This window comes from Camelus dromedarius, chromosome 2, assembly GCF_036321535.1.
Source record: "Camelus dromedarius isolate mCamDro1 chromosome 2, mCamDro1.pat, whole genome shotgun sequence".
In the NCBI taxonomy this organism is placed as follows: domain Eukaryota; kingdom Metazoa; phylum Chordata; class Mammalia; order Artiodactyla; family Camelidae; genus Camelus; species Camelus dromedarius.
Window position 1 is genome coordinate 60525089 of NC_087437.1, and position 26528 is coordinate 60551616.

At 33.5% G+C, this 26528-nt stretch overlaps 1 protein-coding gene across 18 annotated transcripts in view; it reads left to right on the plus strand.

Moving 5' to 3' along the window:
- Positions 1–26528, plus strand: part of DLG1 (discs large MAGUK scaffold protein 1) — a 228839-nt gene that overhangs the window by 152390 nt on the left and 49921 nt on the right. For all 18 annotated transcript variants that reach the window (XM_064493982.1, XM_064493986.1, XM_064493998.1 and 15 more), the window contains 3 exons: positions 1917–2037; positions 5389–5545; positions 20795–20897. In XM_064493982.1, the coding sequence (XP_064350052.1) occupies positions 1917–2037; positions 5389–5545; positions 20795–20897 (381 nt within the window). The remainder of the gene's footprint in view (positions 1–1916; positions 2038–5388; positions 5546–20794; positions 20898–26528) is intronic.

Here is a 26528-nt window from a genome sequence, read left to right on the forward strand (position 1 = left end):
TGGTACTCTCATTATGTGTATGTTACACTTTTTGTAGTTAACACAAGTTTTTGGATATTCTGTTCTGGTTTTTTTTTTTTTTTTCGAGTTATTTTTTTCTCTTTGCTTTTCAGTTTTAGAAGTTGCCATTGAGATATCCTCAAGCTCAGAGATTATTTCCTCAGCCATTTCCAGACTACTAGTAAGCGCGTCAAAGACATTCATTTCTGTTACAGTATCTTTGATCTCTAGTATTATTTTTCTTTCTTCCTTAGTATTTGCATCTCTCTGCTTATACTGCCCATCTGTTCTTGCATACTGTCTGCTTTATCCATTAGAGCCATTAGTATGTTCATCATTACTGTTTCAAATTCCTGGTATGCTGATTCAAATTGCCGTATATGAATTTGGTTCTGATGCTTTCTCTGTCTCTTCAAACTGTATTTTTGCCTTTTGGTATGTCTTGTAATTTTTTTCTTGATAGCCAGGCATGATGTACTGTGTAAAATGAACTGTTGTAAATAGGCCTTTAGTAATGTGATTGATAAGGTGTTGGGTTAGAAAAGTGTTATATAGTCCTGTGATTAAGTCTCAGTCTCCTAGTGAGCTTGTGCCTCTAGAATGTGAACTTCATAGCACTTCTCAGTATTCTCCCCTCTTCCCTTCTGGGACAGAATGGCTAGATGGGCTAGAGTTGGTTATTTCCCTTCCCCCAGGTCAGTTGGGATCTGATAAAACCCCAGCAGGTGAAGCTCTGGTTAAAAAGTTTCCCCTGAGGGCTGACAAGAACAAAATGCTCTTGTGTATTTCAAAATAGTTCCTTTTCCTGCCAGAACCATGGGGAGATTTTTCTCCAGTATTCACTGTGAGAACCTGGTAGAGATCCAGGAGGTAAAACTCTCAAAAGTGTGGGGTCCCTGATGACCATGTACCCCCTGGAGTTTTTGAGTCTCAGAGTTGTGCACACTGAGCCTCTAGCAGTTTGTCGATTACAGTTCAGGTTACTCTATCCCAGCCCTTGTTCCCACAGAGGTTTCTGTTCTGATAAGTTGCGATTCTCTGTGTTCACCTATCAGTCTCTCTGATTAGGGGACAGTGTTTTGCCCTGTGACCTCTCTCTTAAGGATCTAAGAAGGGTTGTTGATTTTTCAGTTTGTTCAGCTTTTTAGTTGTTATTAGGACAGAGTAAGGACTCAAATCTTCTCACAAGCCAAACTGGAAACTAGAAGTGCCTCAGTCTGTTTTAAAATTTTGTCAAGCATAGTCTTTTTGCACCTATTTTTAAGCTTTTGGGTTTTGTTATTTATAATCAAATTTTGAGTATACATTTGATCATTGAACAACATGGATTTGAACTACACGAGTCCACTTATACGTGGATTTTTTTCCCTACATGCTACCGACCTGCAGTTAGCTGAATTCATGAATTCAGAACCATGGATATGGAGGCCCAACTCAACTTTTTATGTGGATTTTCAACTGTGTGAACTGGTGCTTCCAACCACCATGTTATTCAAGGATCAGCTATATATATTTTTTGAAAATAGTGATCTACAAAATAACTTCTTAGAAAAAAAAAGTTACTGTACTTAAGATTAATTTAGTTTACTCTTTTCTGTGACAGTCTTTTAAATAACCTTTCCTGGATTACATTCTGCAAATCAGTTACTGTAAAACTCCTTTTTAGTTCTGTTTTCTCAAAAGAAACCAGATGGATAAGTTTGCTTTACTGATCTAAATTTCTAACCTAGTTTTTACCCAGAAACTTGAGCTTCTCTAATTTTTTTTACCTAATAAATTAATTTTCTGTATGAAATCCTACTACATAAGTGAGTGAATATGAATTATACATTAACTCACTTTGAAATTGATCATTCAGACATGTGGTACTGAATGGTTTGTTTCATTTTTCAAGTGTTTTTTACTTTATTTTGAAGCTGCTTCTCAGCCTGTTGATAACCATGTTAGCCCATCTTCCTATTTGGGCCAGACACCAGCATCACCAGCCAGATATTCGCCTGTTTCCAAAGCAGTGCTTGGGGATGATGAAATTACAAGGTAAGGAACTGAACATTCATCCTTCTTACATAAAGCAAACTATTAAATGGAGTTATAATCCAAGTATCATAGTCACAGTTTTAAGACCTAAATAATTTTAGTAGTAGGTAATGAACTTAAATCTTAATTTTTTTCATTAGAGTGTTTATTGAAGGGCCTGAAGTGTAAAAATACTTTATATTACAAATAAATCACCGCTTTTTTTTTTTTTTAAGGATTGGTATGTTGTCCTAAGAAATTAACTTAGGTAAAACTAGGATAAGAATGTATACGTATTTAAAACTAACTTTTTATATATTCCTTTTCAAATATATAGCATGAAATATTGTGGCAGTTATTTGATTCATGTTTAAGAGTTTCTTTGATATATATCCTTGATATTCTGACACCTAAAATTTACTTTCATATAACACTACTAACCTCACTAGAGTTGGCAGATTAACTGCCTTTTTATTCCCAAAGAACTCTTATCTTAGTGGGAAAAAATAAGTGAAAAAATATTTTAGATCTTTTTCACATTATTTAATATAGTAATGAAACATTATGTTTGTACAGTTTGCTTTATAATTTTTGTAGAAATTTTATAGAAATATTTTATATTGATGCTAGCATTTAATGATAAGTGTATGCCAATTAATGTCATTTCATGTTTTTATTAATACATTTTTATTAGCATTATTAATTTATAATTAAAATTGTTCTTTACTTGTCAGACTCCTGACTCTAGGCAATGATCTCTTAAATGTCAGATAGGGATGTTATGTAGGGAGATAAGGGTTAAGGGCTTATCTAGTCTTTAATCTGCATATTTTTCAAATAAAAATATGTTATATTAACATCTTGATTGCTGTCCCCATCTTTTTTCACTACATATCTCTTGTCTAGAATATTGTGTTAGTCTTTGTGGTAGGTATTACACAGCAGGCCTACCTATTTTCTTTTTCTGTAAAAATCAGGTGATTGATTACTGGATATGTCTTCCTGAAATGGTGTGTGTTTTATTACTTCCTTATGGTGATTATACTACTTTGCCCAGATAATGAAGTAGAAAAATCTTTACTTCACATTAGAAGTTCTCCATAACTTGACCCTAAGCAATTTTTCGCAGATTGTCTCACATTACTGATTAAAAAAGGAAAATAAATCTCAACATACATAGTTAATGATTCTAAAGTTCATTTTTAATAGTCTTGTTGAGATATGATTTACATACCATACAGTTTATTCATTAAAATGTTCAATTCAATGATTTTTATTATATTACATTATAAAGTTTTTAAATTATGATAAAATATATATAAAATAAAATTTGCTATTGTAACCATTTTCATATTGGGTTGTTTCTGCCTTTTGGATATTGTGAATAATGCTGTGATAAACATTGGCGTGCACTTATCTGCTTGTGTACCTACTTACAGTTCCTTTGGATACATATCTGGAAGCAGAATTATTGGGTCATACTATATGTTTAGGTTTATGAGGAACCACCTAACTGCTTTCTGTAGCAGTCACATCACTGTACATTCCTTCCATCAGTTCGTGAGGATTCCAGTTTCTCCACATCCTCATCAACATTTGTTTTTTCTGCTTTGTTTTGTTTTATGACCATTGTAGTAGGTAGATTGTATCTCATTGTGATTTTGATACATTTCCCTAAGGAATAGCGATGTTGAGAATCTCTTCATATGCTTATCTTATTTGAAAAATCAGAATTTATTTTCCTCTGGAAATACTGTTTGATTTCAGCAGGATATTTTTAAATTATTATTTGCTAATGCAAAAATGTACTTCATACATATGTTCTAACGTACTATAAGAACCCTAAGCATGAGTCCACAATCTAACAAAGAAATAAGACATCACCAATATAGTGAAACCTGTCCTGTGCCCCTGATCCTACCCTGCTTCTCCTACACTGCCCCAAGTTAACTTCTTTCCCAAATTTTGAGTTTATTGTTCTCTTTTTTCTTTCATATATTGTTTGTTTATATTTCCTAAACAGCATATTGTTTAGTTTTGCTACTTTTGACAAAATATAATTTTGCTAATCCTGTAAATGAACTAACAAAACTGATTAATAATGAATATCTATGTATGACAAGAAGACTTTTAAGTTTTGAGAAGACAAATATTTAAGATTAATTCCACATTATATGGAAGGATTCCTAAAGTTCAGTTTTTAAAAGTATTTACTTCTGTTAAGTCTTTTGTTACCAGTAGCTTTCTGCAATGTTTTAGAAAAAGCAGATTAAATTTTTAAAATATTTACCAAATATGATACATTCTAATCTCAAATAGTATTCTGTAATTCATCATATCTAAAATGATCTGCTGTTAGAGAATTTTCATGGTCTTACCAGAAGATGTAAATGGTTTTCACATAACTATGTACAACTGGCAGCAATTATGAAACATTATTAGTGGTAAGATATATTCTGATTTCAGGAATTTTAAATCAGGGATTGGGGGAGCAAGAAAGATACATCTTAGAATAGATGAAAAGCAGAGATAGATAAATGGATGGAGGAACGTGACTTAAGAAATAAAAATATTTAATTATTTTATATAAAAAGTCTAGAAATGGGCAATTCCAACGTTTGTGTAGCAACCCTAGGTCCATGGTGGCTCTGGGATTCTCTTGGTCTTATCTTCATGATTATAATATGTCCAAATCAGTATTGGGATTTTATAGTTTATTCTATAATAAACTATTATAGATTTGGGCTGAGGAGGGGGGCAAATGTGCTTTGTATGGAGACAGAATGTGCTTTGTCCTTGGTAGAATCTGTCTTTCTTTAGGAAGTGACAATAAAATTTTCCTTCATTTCTCAGAGGCCAGAATAGGGTCATAGCCTCACCTTAGCAAAGGGTAGTAGAATTGCAGTGCCTGGCATAGGTTATTCATGATTCATACCTTTGGAACTGAAAAAGGGACCTACCTTCTCTAAGACAAAGAGATATCCACCTTGTACAACATGTAAGAGCCAGTGACTGCTTCATAGGCAATAAAATTTTAGTGTGCATCATAAAGTTTTCATAACTATTATTTTTGAGTGGGCTCTTTATAGCACTTTTTTTAGTTTCCGCATTGCTTTCTTCTTTTTATTTTAGTTTCAAGTTTGTTTTTGTGTTTGTTAACGTGAGTTTTTAGCTTTTATATAAGATTAGGGCTTTTCCTTTTAATTTCTAGGCTTAGAAAGAATCTCTTTACCCAGAGTTTAGAAAACCCTTTTAAATTTAACCTAATTTTCTTTATAGTTTGGTAATATGATTTATCAATAGGGATTCTCATTTATAAAATGTCAAGTTATTTATAAAATTTAAGGTACTCAGCATTTTTTTAATTTTCAGGGAACCTAGAAGAGTTGTTCTTCATCGTGGCTCAACAGGCCTGGGTTTCAACATTGTAGGAGGTGAAGATGGAGAAGGAATATTTATTTCCTTTATTTTGGCTGGAGGACCTGCTGATCTTAGTGGAGAGCTCAGAAAAGGAGATCGTATTATATCGGTAGGCTATGTTAATCAAAATAATGTTTTTATTATTTTAACTATGATCTATTAATTATTAAAAGTTTTGTTTTTTATATCCTAAAGTTAAAGAATACATTTTGGCTGTCGTCCTAACATTTTTCAACTTAGTTGTAGAACTACAGTGTTGACAGAGAACACGTTTGGTGTGATAGACTTTCTTTTGGTATTGACTCACTTATTAGAGGTCAGTCTTTAAAAATGTGCTTGAAGAAAGTATTCTTGTTGACTGCAAGGTTAATATGCCTATTAACTCAACCTTGTTGTTTGCATAGTTCATATCTTCTTTATACTTAAATCTGTTGTCTACCTTATCTGTTATTAAAAGAAACTTTTTAAGCTTATATGAATAGTTGGTTTACCAGTTTGCCCTGGGAGCAATATTTTTTCTTTATATCTTTGAAACTATGTTATTAGATGCATCTAAGTTTAAAATCAGCATTCCTTCCTGGTGAGTTGAAAATTTTTATCATTATGTAATGATCCTCTTTATTTGTAATAATGGTTTTTACACTGGAACCTATAATGCCTGATATTAATATGGCTATGCTGACTTTTTTTGCTTGGTTTTTACCTCTTCTTTTCTCCATGTTTTGTTTTCAGTTTGTGTGCTTATGTGGTTATTACCCATATAATCATCGACTAAAACTGATCAGTCGTTTTACTGTTCTCCCTAATGACTCAGACTTAGGGAAATCTATAATTGTGCTGTTTCTAGGTTTTTACTTCTGTTTCATCTTTATGTCTCTCAAACTTAGTCATTTTTCTTTTTGTTTTTTAACAGTTAATCCATGTGTTTTGTAATTTTTTTGTTCATCATCCTTTCTTCTGTTTTTCTTTCTTCTAGAGTGTTTCTCAGTAAGTCACTAACAGCACTGGGATAGGATTTGTTGTTCCAAACAAGGACTATCTTGGTCATTGTAGAAAATTTAGCTTTTCTAGCTCCCATTCTCATACTAGTAGAACTCCCTAGTCATTCCAGGAAGCAAAAATGTCCCTCAGATACCCAAATGCACCTTAGTGGGAACTCTTGGATTGTTCTTTCAGCAGTGACTTTCTGATGGTAAATATTCTTGAGGTTTGCTGGAAAATATTTTTAATTTACTCTTACTTACAAATATAATTCAATCTAGAACTCTAGGTTGACAAATGTTGTCTCTCAGTACTATGAATATGTTACTTTATACTATCTGGCTTCTTTTGTTGCTGTTTAACAAAAAAGATCACCCTATTGTGTTTGTAGTTGATTTTTTTTTTTTCAGGTTGCTTTTAAGTCTCTTAGTCTTTAGTGTTCTGCAGTTTTACTAAAATGTATCTATGCCTAGCATTTCATTTATAATGCTTGGGGTTTTTTATACCTCCTGAATTAGAGGAGTCCTATCTCATCAATTCTGGAATCTTAGCCATTATCTTTTTAAATTTTCCTTTCCTACATTGTGTGTGCTGTGTCCTTCTTGAACTACTGTGAGAGAACATTGTCATTCTGTTCTCCATGTCTTTTAATCCCAATGTCTTATTTGTCAACTCTATCTCCTTGTACTTAATTTCAGTTAGATTTGTTTTCTAGTTCATAAATTCTGTTCATTTGTGTCTAATCTGCTCTTTAAGCCAAAAATAACTTTTTCATTTCAAAGTGCCGTTTTCTTTCTAGAACTTTTTTCTGATTCTTTTTCAAATCTGCCTTGGTGGTTTTGGGGGAGTCTTGATTATTTAAAGTTTCTTTTTTTGTGGGGGGGAGGTAATTAAGTTTATTTATCTTAACAGAGGTACTGGTAAAGTTTCTTACAGTCTTTCAGGTTTTTCTTTTAAACCTATTTATTATATACAGGCATACTTCAGAGATATTACAGGTTTAGTTCCAGACCACTACAATAAAGCAAATGTTGCAATAAAGCAAGTCAAATAAATATTTTGGCTTCCTAGTGCACGCTAAACTTATGATTATACTATATGGTACTCTATTAGAATTATGTCAAAAAAAAAACAGTGTAAAGGATATTTTACTGCTGAAAAATGCTAACCGTCATCTGAGCCTTCAGAAAGTTATAATCTTTTTTGCTGGTGTGGGGTTTGAAATATTGCAAGAATTTCTAAAATGTGACACAGAGGCATGAAGTGAGCAAATGCAAATACACAAAGTGAGGTAAAATGGCACCAATAGACTTGCTCAAAGCAGGGTTGCCAACCTTCCATTTGTAAAAAATGCGGTATCTGTGAAGCACAATAAAATGAGATATGCCTGTATTCTATAAATAATAGTTCTGTTTTCTGAAGTTTGTAGGTATCTAATGTTACGTTATGGTAACTTATATAGTACATGGTTTTCTTACGTTCTAAATTTGGCATTGTGAATTTAATGTCAGTAGTACTTTATTTACTTTATATGTGGATATCCAGTTCTGCTTGAATTGGGGAGTGGTATTCTTTGAAAAATATCTTACATTGCTTGTGGTAAACTCAGGAGCATCACATTCTTACCATCATTTTTCCAATAAGAAAACTGAACTTAAGAGGTTAATTACCCATAGTAGCTAATAATATCTAATAAATGGTATAGCCAGGATTCACCTTAAATTATATTATGCTATGCTGTTTTGTTTTTAATTAAAAATTTGGGTAACACTTTCTGATATTTTAGAATCTGAGTTATAGAAAAAAAACTATATCCTGTGTCAACAATGCTATTCAGTACAGATAATTATTTTAAATCATTTCTTCAGTGTAAATCAATAAAGAGCTTCTCAACTACAAGATATAAAGTAAAGGAAAATATTCTTCAAACCAAAGAGTTTTGTTACTGGAACATGATAGGGAAAGCATTCCAAAAATTGGATCTTTTGTTGCCATTTTCAGATCAGTCCCTCTTGCTACCTGACCCTTCCCTGCACATACTGAGATACATCAACATATTCCTACAGCCTATCTTTTTGAGGATCCTTTATAGTTCAAGATAGACTGAATCCGAAACAAAAAGATGATTGATCATTTGCAAAAGAAATAGAGCTCTTTTTTGTTTTAGTTCTTCTGAGATCATGGTGTTTGAATGAAACCAACTGGTGTTTGAATGAAAATTTTGGGAATTTGAGTCTTCAAATATGCAAAAGTACTTTGTTAAGGATTACAGTACTACAATCTTAGAAAATAAAGGAAATTATTAATATGCAGTTCTAGTAAATAGAAACTGCACTCATACCTCAGGCTACAGCAACTGAAATAGCATAGTACTACCCAAGAATAGTGATTATTGGAACAGATTTGTAAAGCAGAAATACACCTTAGTTACAATGTTAGAATGTAGGTCTTAAGAGACCATCACTCTTACTGTGACAACCGAAACAATCTGGATAAGTTTAGAAAAACTAAACTCATTAGAGAACTGAGGATTCAAAGTGACCTAAATAAACTAACTTCCTGATTGTAACTAGCCCTTCATAGACAAGAAAACACCCATGGAAGGGGAAGCTCCTCCTTGGTAGAGTGATTGGAGGAACAGAAAGATTAGACAGAGACAGGAAGAAACCAGCCAAAACTTTACCCAACATGTAATGGCCTCAGTGGACTGATGAAACTGATAAAAACTCTGGAAAGCCACAGAGCAAGTCTGTATCTACCGGCCAGCTCTTTTCCATGGGTCTTCACTGAGTGCTTGGAGGTAATCAAAGGTTGTGAACCAGCAGAGAAGAGAAAATTATTACTGAGTCATCCAGGGCATCCCAAAATACAAGACATCTGCCAATAAATAGGGGAACCTTGGGCAGATCTGTGAAAACTAACTACTTAGCTGCTAAGGGATGAAAGTGAGCAAGAGAGCTGAGAAAAAGCCCTATGAGGCAATGTGGACCAACAAATATCTCCAAGACACAGCAAACCTGGGACAGGTCTTGAGGGTAAAGAGAAGTTACCAGCAACCTCAGTAAGTTAACAGCAGGGTTATGAAGCTGTGTGTGTGTGTGTGAGATGAGATGAGATCTTGAGCATTTTACTAGTCCTCATATTCCTAAGGCTCTCAGAAGGAAAAGTCTTAATCCTCTTCTCAACATTTGAAACTAAACCCAAAGCTGCAACAAAATCCAGTAACATCTCAACTACAGATCATATAGATGCAGTTGCATCACTTTAGTGGCCTAATACAAGGGTTATTCCCTATTCTGGAATTAAATAGTATTTATTTCAGCCTTTACTGTTATTTTCTCTAAAATATCTACTTTATAATTAAAAATTGCAAAACACATGAAAAAGAAAAGCTAGTTGTCAAGATGATAAGCAGTCAATATAAGTAACTTGAGAAAAGGCTCAGATACTGGTTTCATCAAACAGGTAGTTTTAAATAAGGTAAAATCATGATGATGATAAAAATACTAAAGCATGTAAGAGTAAAGGTAGACAATATAGATGAAAATAATGGAGAATTTCAGCAAAGACATAGAAACTACAAAAGATGAATCATGGAATTGGTAGAAAAAAATTTTTAAACTATCACAAATAAAAATTTTGCTTGAAAGGCATAACAGCACACTGGACTCAGCAGAGGGAAGAATCAGTGAACTTAAACATATGTCAGAGAAAGTTTCCAAACTGAAACATAAAGCTAGAGAAGAAAAAAGATTGGGAAGGAAAAACACCAGAGCATCTGAGATCTATGAAAATTAAGAGGAGATATTGGACAATAATATCAGAAAACAAAGAGCAGATAGAATCTTTGAAGATATAATGCCAGAGAACTTTCAAAAACTGATGAAAGATACCAACTCACAAATCTGTGAAGCTCAACAAACCCAAAGCAGAATACATAAAAAGCAGACCAGACCCAGATATGTCCCAAAGGCTAGAAAGCTGTGTTAAGGAGCGCATGTTAAAAGCAAACATAGAAACACATTACATATATAGGAACAATACAAGTGACAGCTGGCTTCTCACTGGAAATAATAGAAGACATAAAACAATTGAACAGTATTTTTAAAGTGGTGAAAGAAAAAACTGACAATCTAGAATCCGATATATATCTGGTGAAATTAGTCATCAGAAATGACATTGAAATCAAGACATTTTCAGATAGACACTATCTTAGAGAATCTGTTTCTGATAGACTTAAAAGAAATACTAGAAGTTGTTCTGGTTAAAGAAAAATTGTATCGGATGGAACTTAGATCTGCAGAAAGAAATTAAGAATAATAGAAAGAGTAAATACCTGGATAAATATAAAAAGTACATTTTTAGAAGATGACTTCACATAAGACTATTGACTGTTTAAAACAAAATAACTGCATTGTATTGTGTGAGTTACGACATAAGGAAAAGTAAAATATAAGGCCACTAGAGCACAAATTGAAAGGGAGGATGGAATTATCCTCTTGGTTCTTATACGTTTGTGAAGTGATACAGAATTATTTGTGAGTTCTTTTTTTTTTGGATGAGGGAGGTAATTAGGTTTGTTTGTTTATTGATGGAGATACTGGGTATTGAACTCAGGACCTTGTGCCTGCTAAGCATCCACTCTACCACTGAGTTCTACCTTCTTCCAGTACAAAATTATTTGAAAGAGCCTGTGATAACTTATACTTGCATGTTATAATCTCTAGAGGAAGCACTAATAATACTACAAAAATGTACAGTTTTTGAAAGTCAATAAAGGAGCTAAAATGAAATAAGATAAAACACATCCTTTTTTTCCAAACAAAGGCAGGGAAGGATGAAAAGACAAGGTTAAAAAAAAAAAGCAATGCCAAGATGTGAGATTAAAATCCAACTATATCTACATGATAGTTAGCACTCCAGTTAAGATGCAGAAATTTTCAGCTTGGTTCAAAAAACCAAGACCCAAACAGACCCTTTGTCAGAAATTCACGTTAGAAATAAAGATTAATATGTTGTAAGTAAAAGAGTGGAAGAAATTGTACCATATAAACAACATATGAAAGATGATGTGACTATATTTATATAAGACAGGAAAAGACTTCAAGACAAGTGGTATTACTTAGAGATTTCACAATAATAAATGCATCTTTTCATCAAAAAGACGTAACAGTCCTCAGTGTGTATGTACCTAATGATCCTTTCAAAGTACGTGAAGCAAAAATTGCCAGAACTAGGGAGAGAAATGGATAAATCTACAGTCACAGTTCAGGATTTAAACACCCTCTTCTATAATTGATAGTATAAGTAGATGAAAGAAGAATAATATAACTCTAGCCTTACCACTCATCATCTGCAAAAATTAACTTGAAATGGATTCTAAAGCTAAATTTCTAGAAGAAAACATAAAAAAATCTTAGTGAACCTGGATTAGGCAAAAATTTCTTAAATGGTACCCAGGACTGTATCAAGTCAGTTCATAGGTGAAAGAAAAGTCTTTTTAATAAATGATGCTGAAACAGCTGGTTATCTGTATGGGAAAATACAAACCTGAAGTCAGTCTTACTCCAGATGTAAAATTAATTCTAGATGGGTTACAAATCTAAATGTAAAGCCCAGAGCAATAATCATCGTAGAAGAAAACAATGGAGGATATCTTTGCAACCCTGAGGTAGACAAGTTTCTTGAACAAAACATGTTAAACACTGACCATAAAAAATGATGCCATTAAGAAACCAAATAGATGAGTCATACAGTGGGAAAAAATATTCTCAGTACGTGTATCTCACAAAAGACATATCCAGAGTATATAAACATTTCCCCACAAAGCAACAATGAAAAGATGAGTGACTCAATTTAAAAATGAGCAAAAGACTTAGACAGATATTTCTCAAAACAAGATTTATGAATGGCCTATAAACACATGAAAAGGTACTTAACATTAGGCATCAGAGCAGTGCAAACAACACATTAAATAAATGGGTTTAGAGGAATTTGGGTGGGAGTGATACAACTTTTCCATATCTTGATTGTGGCATTGGCTATACAACATACACAATTGTCAAAACTCTTACCTGTAAACTAAAAAAGATTACCTTATTCGGTGTAAATTATGCCTAAATAAAAAACATTTTTAAAGTCATAATGAAGTACCATATCCTACCCAGTTGTATGGCTACAGAGAAAAAAATGATAACAAACATTGGCGAGAATATGGAGCAGTCTTACTCATTACTGGTAGGCATGTAAAATTGTACAACCACTACAAGGACTTTTGGGGAAGTTTTAAAGAAATTAAACATACATCTAACTTTATTACCCAGATTTTACCCAAGGAATCTTACATTTACAAAAACACTTCAACAGGAATGATAATAAATAAATAATAAAACTCAAAACAACATAAATGACACTAAAAAACATCATGTTGGGTAAAACAGAACGCACCCAAAAAATACATACTTTGTGATTCCAGTTACAAGATAATCATGAGCAGACAGCATTAATTTGTGTTGATAAAAGTCAGAAAGTAGTTGCTGGCAATTGTACTATTATAAAGAGGCACAATGGAGATTTCTAGGTTGGTTGATGGAAAAGGTGTGTTTGGGGTTGTAGTTTCGTGGACATACACAGTTGTCAAAAATCCTTCCAACTGAACTGTTAAAATTTGTACATTTTTATTGCTTGTGAGTTACACTGTAATTTAAATTTTAAAAATAATTCAGAGTATGATAAGGGCAAATTAGAGGTAAGGAATGGATTTTTAAAAAAGAAGTGTTGGATGAATTAGCTAGTTATTTAGAGGAATAAAATTAGCTTATAACCTCACTTCACACCTCATGTCAAAATAAATGTTCAGTCAGCTTAGAGTTAGGTGTGAAAAACAAAACAAAAATAGATATTTTTTAAATTGTCCATGTGGGACCACTTTATATGGGTCACTGACACACTGCTAGGATATGTTAGACTGACCAGCACCCTGGTTCACCCAAAACTTTCCCAGGTTTAGCACTGACAGCTCCAGGCTGGAAACCCCTGTAGGCTCAGTTTTAAAATGGAAAGTCCCAAACAATTGCTCACCCTAATGTTATTGTAAGTTAAATACAGCCTTCTGTTTGGCAGTATGTATCGGTAAACTTAAAAATTTTAAAGGTTTCTAAGCTTCTCTTGGGAAATACCCTGAAAGCAATAGGAAAGACCTTAGGACAAGAGAAAAACATGAGAAAAGATAATCTTTAACAAAAGTTAGTAATAGAGGAACAAAAGGCATAAAGGCATAAAGAAAACAAATAGCCAAATGGATGGCATGCAAATGCTCCATCTCTAATTTCATCTTCAGAGGTTCCACGCTGGAGTAGATTCCCTAAGAAGAGAATATGGGTAGTGCAGGTAGATGGACTGATAGACCTACTGCACTACTCTTTGAGTACAGACACTGAATAGTCACCCTAGAACCTTTCTTTCTCAGTCACCTGCCAATTATCTCTACAGATATTCCTGAGCCCCTCTAGTGGTTTTGGGAGTAAATGGTAGCCAGAGTTTTTTTATTAGAGTCGGATCTGATACCACTCTGGTCCTAGGTCATGTATTTCATCTACCAGAAATCCTAAGGTTATCTCTTTGGTACTATATATACTGTCTTGTCAGGGTAGGCTCTGCTTTAGTACAGTCACTCAAGGACTAAGCCACAGTTCTTTAGTGCTTCTCTAGCTAAATAATAACACTGATTAGAATGTTTCATTTATTGAACAATTTCATATATTTCTGTCTCGTATTACCTTAAAATTTAAAACTTTTTAGTTTGAAATAATTTCAAATGTAAAGCAAAGCTGCAAAAAAATAGTACAAAGAAGTGCCACAAAATCTTTTACCCAGATTCACCAGTTAACATTTTGCCACATTCACTTTTACTTTTTTCTCTGTGTATATCTATATGTATGTGTGTACATACACATATTTCCCCCAAACTATTTGAGAGAAGGATGCGGATCTCATACCCCTTTGCTAAATACTTCAGTGTGTATCTGCTAAGAACAAAGACATTCATTTACATAACCACAGGACAGTTTTCAAAATCAGGACAGTCTTCAAAATCAGGACAGTCAACAGCGATGCAATACTATTATCTATGGTACAGACCTCTAGTCCTTTATAACAATTGTTTTTGGTCCTGCATCACACATTTCATTTAGTTTTCATTTGTCTTTAATCTCCATCAATTTGGAATGGTTCCTCTGCCTTTCTGTGTCTCTCATATCAATGCACATCAATGAAAAGTGCAGACTAGTTATTTTGTAGAATGCCCCTTAATTGAGTTTCTCCGATGTTTTCCTTAGGATTGGACTTAGGTTATATGTTTTTGGCAGAAATGCTATGAAAGAGATGTTGTGTCCTCATTGCTGTTTATCCAAAGGTATATGATATCAATATGTTCCATTATAGTGATGTTATCTTTGATCACTTGGTTAAAGCAATGTCTGGCAGGCTTCCTCATGGACAAGTGACTGTTTTCCCCTTTAAAATTAGTGAATCATTTGTGGGGACGTACTTTGATGTATGTAAATGTCTTTATCTTCAGGCTTTCATTCACTGGTTTAGCATGGTAATTCTTGCCTGAACCAATTATTACTAATAGTTGCAAGATAAAGTGAAATTTTTAAGTTATTTTCCAGTTACACATATGAGAAACCAGTGTGGTAGACATTTGCTTATCTTACCATACTTTGCCAAATTATTCTCTTTGTAAAATTTTCCATTTTGTTTGGGTATCTAACCCCAGCCTGTTTAAAAAAAAAGGATAGCGTGAATCTTTTTTTCAGTAATTACTTTGAAGGTAAATTGGTTAAAAACACCAATTAAAAGACAGGTATCAACAGGGTAGATAAAAAAGATCTAACTTTCTACAACAGACATTTTAGATTCAAACTTTGCATCAAAGAGGTTACCTATACTCTGAAAACTGTAAAATATTAATGAAGGAAATTGAAGATGATACAAAGAAATGGAAAGGTATCTTGTGCTCTTGGATTGTACTGTACTACCCAAAGCAATCTACAGATCCAGTGGAACCCCTGTCAAAGTACTCACAACATTTTCCAAGGAAGTGGAACAAACAATTCCAAAATTTGTATGGAATCATAAAAGACCCCAAACTGCCAAAGCAATCTTTTGTAGGTCTTTTTTTCTTTCTCTCTCTTCTTTCTGTTCTCTTTTCATATGGTTTGATGACTAGAGAAGTTTCTTTAACATTTGTTGTAAAGCTGGTTTGGTGGTGCTGAATTCTTTTAGCTTTTGTTTATCTGTGAAGCTTTTTTTTTTTAAACATTTTTTTATTGAGTTATAGTCATTTTACAATGTTGCATCAAATTCCTGTGTAGAGCACAATTTTTCAGTTATACGTAAACATGCATATATTCATTGTCACATTTTTTTTCACTGCGAGCTATCTGTGAAGCTTTTGATTTCTCCATCAAATCTGAATGAGAGCCTTGCTGGATAGAGTATTCTTGGTTGTAAGTTTTCCCTTTCATCACTTTAAATATATCTTGCCACTCCCTTCTGGCCTGTAGAGTTTCTGCTGAAAAATCAGCTGATAACCGCACGGGAGTTCCCTTGTATGTGTTATTTGTTGCTGTTCTCTTGCAACAAATTTTAATATTTTCTCCTTATTCTTAGTTTTTATCAATTTGATTACTATGTGCCTTGGTACATTCTTCTTTGGGTTGATCCTGTGTGGAATTCTCTGTGCTTCCTGAACTTGGGTGACTGTTTCCTTTCCCAAGCTGGGGAAGTTTTCAGTGATTATCTCTCCAAAAATGTTCTCAGGTTCTTCTCTCTCTCTTCTCTTTCTGGGACCCCAGTAATGCAAATATTGGTGCACTTCATATTGTCCCAGAGTTCTATCCTCATGTCTTTAAACTGTCCTCATTTCTTTTCATTCTTTTTCTTTTTTTCTGTTCTGCAGTAGAGATTTCCACTAATCTATCTGTCTTCTAGCTCGTTGATCCATTCTTCTGCCTCTTTTAGTCTATTCTTGGTTCCTTCTACTGTGTTATTCATTTCAGCGATTTTATTCTTTAACTCTGTTTGGGTATTCTTTATATTTTCCAGCTCTTTGCTAAAAACTTCACTCTGTGCATCTATACTCCTCTTGAGTTCTCTGAACATCTTGAGTACATGTCAGAGCCCTTCCCATGAGTCTCTGAAAATGAAACACGTTTGCAAGCCAAGGACTTGCCATCAGATTTCATCTACAATAGCCATGGATTTGGGTTAATCCCTCTCTTCTTGAGGTCCTCAAAATATTCCGAGTTTCCTGCACATGCCAGGAAGTGACCTCCCTTACTCATCTGACAACAATGCCAGGAATCCTATAAGCAAGCTACCAAGCTGGTTTTCCAAGTTGGTCAGGTTATATCTGAGCCTGCACATTCTCAAATATGATGTTCCAGTCAAAACTCTGGTGATACAAACAATGTTTCCAACTGTGTCCTGTTACAAGGAGAACAGATTCCTATTGAAGAGATAACTATATTGCCATGAACAAATAACTATATTACCGTGAAAAGAGGCATACTCACTGAGAGTTTTCTAATTCTGGAGGGATCGTGGTAGGGAGGAAACGATAAATATTTCATCTTTTTCCACAAAGATATACCTTACCAAATTGTTGTACATCATAGACAGCTTAAGAGAAGAAGTTTCCTTAAATCTGGAAAAAATGAAAGACGAGAACCAACAGTTTCAAACAAAATCACAAAATTATAATTACCCTGACCAGTTCATCCACTCCCATGTAATTAATTCTTGTTGATTGTGATCTTTTATTAGCAATTTTATGAAGCCATCAGTTTTTCTGTTAGTGTCATGTAACTTTCTACCCAGTTCAGTGGTATGATCTGAAAGTTATCAGAAGCCTGTATTCTTGAGTACATGTCAGAGCCCTTCCCATGAGTCTCTGAAAATGAAACACATTACAAAAACAGAGTAAAGCAATAACTGTATATGGCAAGACTTAAAAATGGCCATGGTTAAATATCTAATGAGAAGTAATTATAATGCAGTGACAAGAAAATTTAGTTATTTCTGTGACATACAACATGTTAAGATGATGATAATTATGGATGATGACATACATACCAGATTTTCTGGAATTTCATATAATTTCTGGAATATTTGTATTAATAATATTCATACTAGAAAATCCATTAAAAATAGATTCAATCTTTGTTGAAACTAAAATATTGGGAAAGATATACCATGCAGAGAGTAACCAAGAAACATACAGAATGGCTATACAAAGATCAAACAAAGTAGACTTTAAGACAAAAATTGTTGTTAAAAACCAAAGAACATTTTATAATATATGTTATATATAGCTTGTATGTGATATATAGTTGCATATATTGTATAATTGTTGATAAGTTCCTAGAAAGACATAAACTATTGAAACTGATTCAAGAAGAAATAGAAACTAACTATAACAATTAAGGAGATTGAATAGATTATCAAAACTTCGCACAAAGGAAAAAGCCCAGGATGAGACAGCCTCACTAGTGTAGTCTATAGAATATTTAAATAACACCTGTTGTTCCCAGACTCTTCCCAAAAAAGGGATAGGTATGAATAACACTTCCCAACTCATTCTACAGGGTCAATATTGTTATTATATCAAACCAGACAAAGATATGACAAGAAGAGAAGACTGTAAAATCCCTTATAAATTTATATGTAAAAATCCTCAACAAAATAGCTAGCTGGATTCAACAGCATAAAAGAGGATTATACACTAGCATAAAAAGGATTGTACACCATAACCAAGTGGAATTTATCCAAGGAGTGCATGGCTGGTTCAACATAGGAATACCAATAGAAGTAAGACACCATATTAATAGAGTTAAGGACATAAACCACATGACCACTTATCTCAATAGAAAAAGCTTTTGTCAAACACCAACACTTTACATCATAAAAACACCAAACAAATTAGGAATAGTAGAGAACTTCCTCTGCCTGATAAAGGGTGACTGAAAAACCGATAGCTTATGTCACACTAAATGCTGAAATAGTGAAAGCTTTCCCTCTAAGATCAGGAACAAGGCAAGGGTGTCCATTCTTGCCACTTGTATTTGACATTGTACTGGAGTTTCTAGGTAGGCAGTTAGACAAGAAAAAGAAACAAACTCTTTCTAGATTAAAAAGGAAGAAGCAAAATTGTCTCTATAGATGCCATGATCTTACATATAGAAAATCTTAGGAAATCCAAAAGAACTGTCAGAGTTAATAATTTAATAAACAAGCTCAGCAAGTTTGTGGGACAGAGAATCACTACACAAGAAACAGTTGTGTTTCTATATACAAGCATTGAACAACCTTAGAGTGAAATTAAGAAAACAATTCAATTTACAGTAGTATCAAAAAGAATAAATTCAGCATAGTAGATAAAATATGGAGTATCTATACAATGGAGTATTACTCAGCCATCATAAGTAATGAAGTACTGAAACAGGCTACAAGCAGGATGAACCGTGAAAACAAGCTAAGTGAAAGAAGCCATACCCAAATAGCCACATATTTATAATATCCCATTCATTTAAAATGTACAAAATAGACAAATCCTTAGAGTCAGAAAGTAAAATAGGGGTTGCCAGGGTCAAAGGAGAGAAGGAAGAAGGAAATGAATGCTAATGGGTTGTGGGTTTTGGCGGGGGCTGATGAAAATGTTTTGGAATTAGAGTATGGTAGTGGTTACACATGCTTGTGAATATATCAAACACTAAACTGTCCCCATTAAAAGTGTGGAGTTTATGTAAATTACATCTCCACTTTTTAAGTGTTAATTTAAATTAAAATGACTCTAAGTCTGTTTACACAGTATGCATTCATACTAGGATTTTGATAGTGTATTCCATTAAAATGTTTGGTGTTATTTAGGAGCATTTGTAATTTGTAATCTTTTTAACAAATTATTCTCTTTTCAATCTATATAGGTTGTCTTCAGATCTTTTCTGTAGCAGAAGGATTTGATACTCGGGAATAATTCATTAAAAATTATGATCTTATCTACAATAATATATGACAGTTTATCTTTGTATTTCTTCTCTAAATTGTTCTCCTGAGAATTAGGAGGATTTTCTTTATGTTCAGTATAGAACTGTTTATACATTGGGTTGAGTTTTTTTTAGCCTTCAGCTAGAGATGTTTTCTAATACAACCACATTATGTTACATTTGTTTGGATTAAGATTTTTGAATCTTAGTTTCCATTCCAAAGGTATGTGCATATTTTAACTTAATTGCATGATGATATCCTTTATAGATAATATAAAACTTCAGGTATTTATCTGTTTAAAATGTTCTTTTATAGAAGTTTTGTGATCCCAGGAATTTCTGTAGTCACATTTTCCAAAATTGGTTTGTAATCTTTAACAGGTTTTAGACTAGATGTCAACAAAACAGGCTTTCGTATAAAAATTGCATGACAGATCTTCTTCTTTTCCAAAAATATTCAGTGAAGGTCCCAAACATTGCTGTATTTTATTCATTGATTGTTCTTATGGGAAAAAAGAAATGTAAATATTTAAAGTTTATTACATTTAAGTCTAATGCTCGCATTAATATCATATTAAGTTTTTCTTGTAATGAAAGTGTTCAGTCTCTAAAGATTAATGTATCTTGCAGTATGCTTGGTTTTGACAGCTTTTCAGAAATAAGAATTAAGTTTCTTATTCTTCTGGAGTGTGAATGAGCCCCTCAGTAATTATTTCACCCAAGGAAGGACCCTGTGTTGAAAAAAATGTCTCCTTGTTCATTTAATAACATTTACCTTATTTAAATGTCAGTCCTTGAAATCAGAGTTATTTTAATTACTTTTAAGTAATTGCTTTCCTGTTACTGGAAAAGAATGGAAATTTTAGTTTGGATAAGGAAGGAAGAGAATTGAAACTGAAATGAGTAGTAGTGAAAATGTGGCAGGAGTTAAGAGGATGCTACAAATGAAATGAATCTCCCTCCAATTGATTGAGTTACTAGTGAAATGAAATGTACAAAATGTCACTTGTTGATTTTTTTGGTTGTCAAATTAAGGTACATTTCTCAAGAGACTGATAGACAATCTTCTGGAAAACCTAGGGGAAACTATTTCAATTTTGTTCACTTGACAGTAAGCAAAGTATTTTTAGTGACTAAAAATGTTTTGATTGATAGTAATCTTTTGTTTTACTGTATATTTTTAGTAGCTCAAAACAAGAAAATATTTTAGTGATAAGGTAGTTGCAAGTAATTTTTTTTAATATATGTCTGCTCAAAGAACAGGCTATTGTGCTTTCTAATCAATGTGATGATTTTCTTTCAAATTTAAGATTTGGTTTGATTTACAGGTAAACAGTGTCGACCTCAGAACTGCCAGCCATGAGCAGGCGGCAGCTGCTTTAAAAAATGCTGGTCAAGCTGTCACAATTGTTGCACAGTATCGACCTGAAGGTAATAAATTCTTGTTGTCTGTACTTTTTTTATTTCAGTTTTTTAAAATCTTTGTCTTAAAAAGTTTAGCTTCCAAAGCTTAACTTTCTTTTCATGTTTTTGTCTGATTTATTAATCTATTATTTGTTTACTATGAACCTAATTCACTATCTTATCAAAGAGTTTTTAATATAATGTAGGAACTTGTATCTGTCAACTCTTTATTTCACCATTATTTGGATTAATTTTCAGGTGTTCATTTTTTAAAATTTGTCATCTGACCAAACACATACCTCTTAACATACCTTATACTAACCCAGTGATTAAAAGGCAAAGATAGTAATTTTGCCAAAGAAAATAAGGTTATCCCAATTTTTTCTAACTTTTTAATTAGATTATATTTATTAATATCAAGGTTTCAGACATGTTTCTAAACCTTTGTTGTTACTTAAAATAAAGAGAAAGAATACACATTGGGGATGTAATATATTTCTAAGTGGTGAAGTATCATGGACATGACCTTACCAAGTTCCTAATGGAAGAAGGTGGTAATGGAAAATTTGAGGTCATGCCATTTTAAACATACACAAGACTCTAGTGTACATCAACATAACCATTTCAATAAAACCTCAGTGGAATTTAAAAAGCTTAAACACCCAAAAGAATACATAGCATACTAGTTAATGTTCATAAACAAGGTGAAGAAGGAAAGAATGATGTGACTAAAGGAGCCAGGTGAAATATTCTATAATTTAGCAACTGTTACATTTACTATTCTTTTCCTGGAGTGGAATTTACCTAGTGTGTATTTACCTGCTCAAAGCAGTATGTTGGACATTGCTTGCTATTTCATAATATAATATTTCTTGACAACTCAGCATTTTAGGTTTTAGTAACTGAACAAGAATAAATTCATTTGTGTAAGGGGTAAGTTCCAAATAAGTCACATTAATCAAGCAAATAAGGACTAATATTAAGAAGTCAGAATGACAATTTATTAATTTTTGTGAGAAACAAAACTACCAGTGAGAGTACACATGCTTTTATCATCTGGTCAGCACCTTCTTGCCCTATAGGTATACTGTATGGAAACCACATTATAATCACTGGTTACTTAGTATTATGGAAAGCCTCTCATTTATATGTTTATGAAGAATAATGACTTTAGATAAGATTAAGGGAAAGTCAGTATCTGCTCCTTAACCTCCCCAGAAAACACACAAAAACAGCAAGGAAAATAAAACATAAACGCATGCTTGTACCCATACAGCTTGACCTCACATTAAGCAAAACTAAGAAGTCAGATATAATACCTAGACAACAAAATACAGGCAAAGGCTGCTTAAGCAGATTGAGATCTGGCAAAAACTACATGGAAAGAAGGAAAGAGTGAAAACATGAAATTTTGAGAATGCTCAGTGGTAGCAGAACTTAAAATATGACAGAAAATTATACTTCCTAATGGTAAGGGACTTGTTTTTGAGGTATGAAAACATTATCCGTTGTTTATGGCAAGCCATGTGGAAATTGGAGTGAGGATGCTAGAGCAAAAGCCATCCTTGATGTGATTTCATTTAGAGAATAGAGAACCCATATTTGATTTAAACAGTCTGTCTTGATAGCATCAAATAATGTGACAGTCTTGGTTTTAAATGCTCTAAAGGTAACCCATGGTTCCTTACTCACCCTATACCCCAAAACTTTCTGGTCCAGCGAACTCATTCAGTAGTAAGCAATTTAAAAAGAACTGGCCTAGCATTCATACAAAGATATTAATAAGAAGAGATAGAAACAAAGAACAAAACTTAGCAACAGATAAAGATTAGTTACACGTGCACGCGCGCACGCACACACACACACACAACATTGGCACAAATCAGATGAAAATTTGATTTTAATGTTCTGAAACAATTTATGCATTCACTTCTTTGAAAGAAGACCACAAAGTAGATATGTAAAGAACTGTAGGAAAAGAGGCTTAACAACCAGAAGAGATTAATTTTGAGCTAGGAGAACCCAGAAAGGAAGAAAGCAAACTAGTTTCTTAACTTGGAACAGAAAGGCAGAGACACTGCAGAAAAATCAATAGGGGACATAAAGGATACAGTAGGAAAAGTAAACAACATTAAGTAGAAACAAAGAGAATTTCAGATTAGAGTGAAAAGACAGGGAATTATGTATATACAACATAAACATAATTAGACTTTCTGGAAAAAGTAAATTTTTTAAAAAGAAGAGATTAAATGTTTGAAATTATAGTAGTCAAGAAAATGTTCCTGAATTTATACGATGTGAGTCTTTATACTGAAAAGACATAGCATGAAAATTGACTCAGAATGGTCAAAATTCAGACATATTCTAGTTAATGTTTATCAAGAAAGAATCTTCTGGGACCGAGATGAAAATATTAAGTTATTAATAAGGAGGTAAAAATAGATTGATAAAGAACTGCTGTAATGCTTGATGAGCATATATCAGAACAAGGATCATTAATTTTACCATTTTCATGTTTAGTGACTCTTAACTAAGCTTAACTAAGCCTATATATATATGCAGTAAGTATACTTGCCACTGATGACTGGCAAGGACTGGGAAGGGTGGGCTACCCTTTTCCTACAGTAGTTACTGAATGGTCCTAGGAATCTCCCTTTCAGATTATCTTTTTCTGTACTTGTACTCGGGGTTTTTTTGTTGTTCTTTTTTGTAATTTCTGTGCTTTTCTCTCGTATGAACCTTTCTGAATGAAACTTTAGTTGTATTTAAAACTTTTAACTATTCTAGTCTTGATGGAGCCATTTTTGTATCAAGGAGAATTTGCATTCTACTTGGATTATTCAAGTAGCTACTATTTAACATATGTCTTCTACGTTTCAAGATTAGACCCTTATGTTAATTACTCTTGTGTATCTATCTTTTTTCCAAACATTTCCTAATAATGGACCAGATAATTTCCTGTTTGGTTTCTCCAGCTTTATTTCTCCCTAATGTTTGAAATTGAGCTTATCTGAAACAATTCTTTCACTCTCTCCTTAAATGGCACTTCCACTGATGTTTAAGCCAGAGCCTAGGAGTCATCCTTGATCTCCCTTCCCTTTTCTCAACCTCTGTGTCTTGGCCACTACCCTAACCAAACCCACTATCAGATCTTACCTAAACTATTCTAATAGCCTCTACCAAGTCTCCTTCTTTCTTGACTTTCTCCAGTCTATTCATCAGCCACAGTGATTTTTGTAAATACAAAGGTTGGGCTGTATCAGTTCCCATTTAAAACACTTCCCATTATACTCTGAATAAGATTCAAACCCTTTAATAGGACCTGCAAGGCTCTGTATAATTGAGCACACACAATGCATATGACTTCACTGCAAGCTCTGTACTCCTTCTTTTACTCCTGAAGCACTAACCATACTGACCTTCCTTCAACACTTCATTATACCAGATATTTTCCTAATTCTCTGTTCATTCTGTTTGTTCTTAGAATATTCTTTCCCCCTATTCTTTATATGATTGGCTCCTTCTCATGATTTCATTTCTCACAGCACTGTGGTATTTTTCCTTTATAACGCTTGACACGGTTTATAATTGTATGTTTATTTAGGTGCCTATTTTCTATTTATTTAAGCCTTGCTCTAGAGGCTTATGAAACACATAGCTATATCCCTACATACAGATGATGGTATACACGCAAACAATAATGCTGGTAGTAATAGCAGGGATTCAGTGCTAGGTCTGTTGCCTTCAAAGTCTAGATACTTTTCACTGGGAATATTTTAGTGAGTGTTCAGTCTGGCAATATTGATTTATACTGTATTCTTTTACCACAGCTATGCTGTGATTGCCTAATAAACACAAGGTAAGTACCAGTAGAACATAGAAGACAGACATTGTCTTAGGAATTCAGAAGAAGGTAAATCATATTGCCTGGTATGAGGGGAAAATAATGCCATCAAGTAGGATTGGGAATTAACTGGAAACCTAAAGAATGGGTAGGCTTTAGATAGGCAGAGAGAAGAAATGACATTCTAGAAAGAATAACAGAAGACCAAAGATGAGAAAGTTAAAATTTAAAAGCAGGTTTTGAGTACTTTGAAAACTGACCTGTCCTCCTTGCTGTATTGCTACTTACCTTATGTTTGTTTATTAGGCACTGACACAATGGCTTTATGTTTTGTTTTAATACTAATTATGTTTTTAACAAATGTATTTTTGTTGTACAGCACTTTTTAAAAAAATAACATTTCACGTCATCAGTGTGTAACTGTTAAGAGGACCAAGGATATCGATTAAAGATAAGACTCAGGTTTTATTTCTCAGTGAGCTGGCTATTTTACGAAGTACAAAAGGAGTCACATGACACTCTGATAATCAGTCATCTCCTTGCAGTTAGTATCTTCACTTTACTAATAACAAATTCCTTGGGATTCTTTGCTTCATTGATAATCTGACATACATACATACTATAAAACAGACAAAGAGTGAAGGTAAGCTTTTTGGTAGGAGAAAGTTTTTATCTTTCAGAATTTATGGCTTTCCTATTAGCCTTCCATGAAATAGTGTTACGAGTTTTTCAGCTTGTGAACTTTGAACTTTAATCACTTAGACTCTAAGTTTGAAAAAACAATCTATAAAATATTTAAAAGGACTTTATCACTTAGCTTCCCTCAGTTTTGCTAACTCCAAAGACAAGCAACAATTCATTTTTTAGAACTTTACTACTAATCATTTTTGGGAATCATAATCAGAAATCAAACATGGGCACTGGAATTACTATTCTAGTTTTTTATTCCATATCCAGAAGTTAACAAAAATTTAACAAATAATTCCTGGTCTATAGTTAAAGAATCTCCTTTGGGTTGGGTGATAGACTATAATAGGAAACAAAAAAATGTGCCAGGCATCTAACCATATTACATTTACTAACTTTTTTTTTTTAATGGACGGACTAGGGATTGAACCCAGGACCTCATGCACCCTAAGCACACTCCCTGCCCACTGAGCTATACCCTCCCCACATTAACTCTCTTAATTCCCATAAAACCCTATAGAGTGGGCACTGTTAATTGTCATTTTACATTACAGTTGTGTAAGCTAAGGCAGAGAAAGGTTAAGTAACTTGCCAGTTACACAGCTGGCAAGTGGCTAAGATTTCTGATAGCCCTTTGTAGAGGAGGAAAAACTTTTCCTCTGCCCATTTAGTTTCATTAGTTGGCGCCTGTGAATTAAACTGACGGAAGACAGATTAACAGAAGTATGCATCCAGGGAGCCAACAAAAGTAACTGGCTCATTAAATGGTTAAGATTAAAGGCTTATATTCCTAACATAGTATGGAAAAGGGAGTGGGGAGAAAAGTACCTCTTTAGGAGGAAGTTTGTGATAATGTTTGTCTCTACAGGTATGAGTGGTGTTTCCATCTTCTTCAGGGCTGTAGAGCTCCCCAAAAGAGGAGATTTAGAGTAACCTCATTTCCCAGAAGTTGATGCTTTGAGTTAGATAAGGAAAGCTCCGATAAGGCTTTTTTCTGCATTTATTGAACCTCAAATGTCTTCAGCTTAAAATAATCTCTGTGACAACCTTGGGGTTCCAAGTGGTCCCCACACCTTGCACTTACTCTCTCAACCACACACTAAAGCTGCCTGTCTTCACAAAAAGCC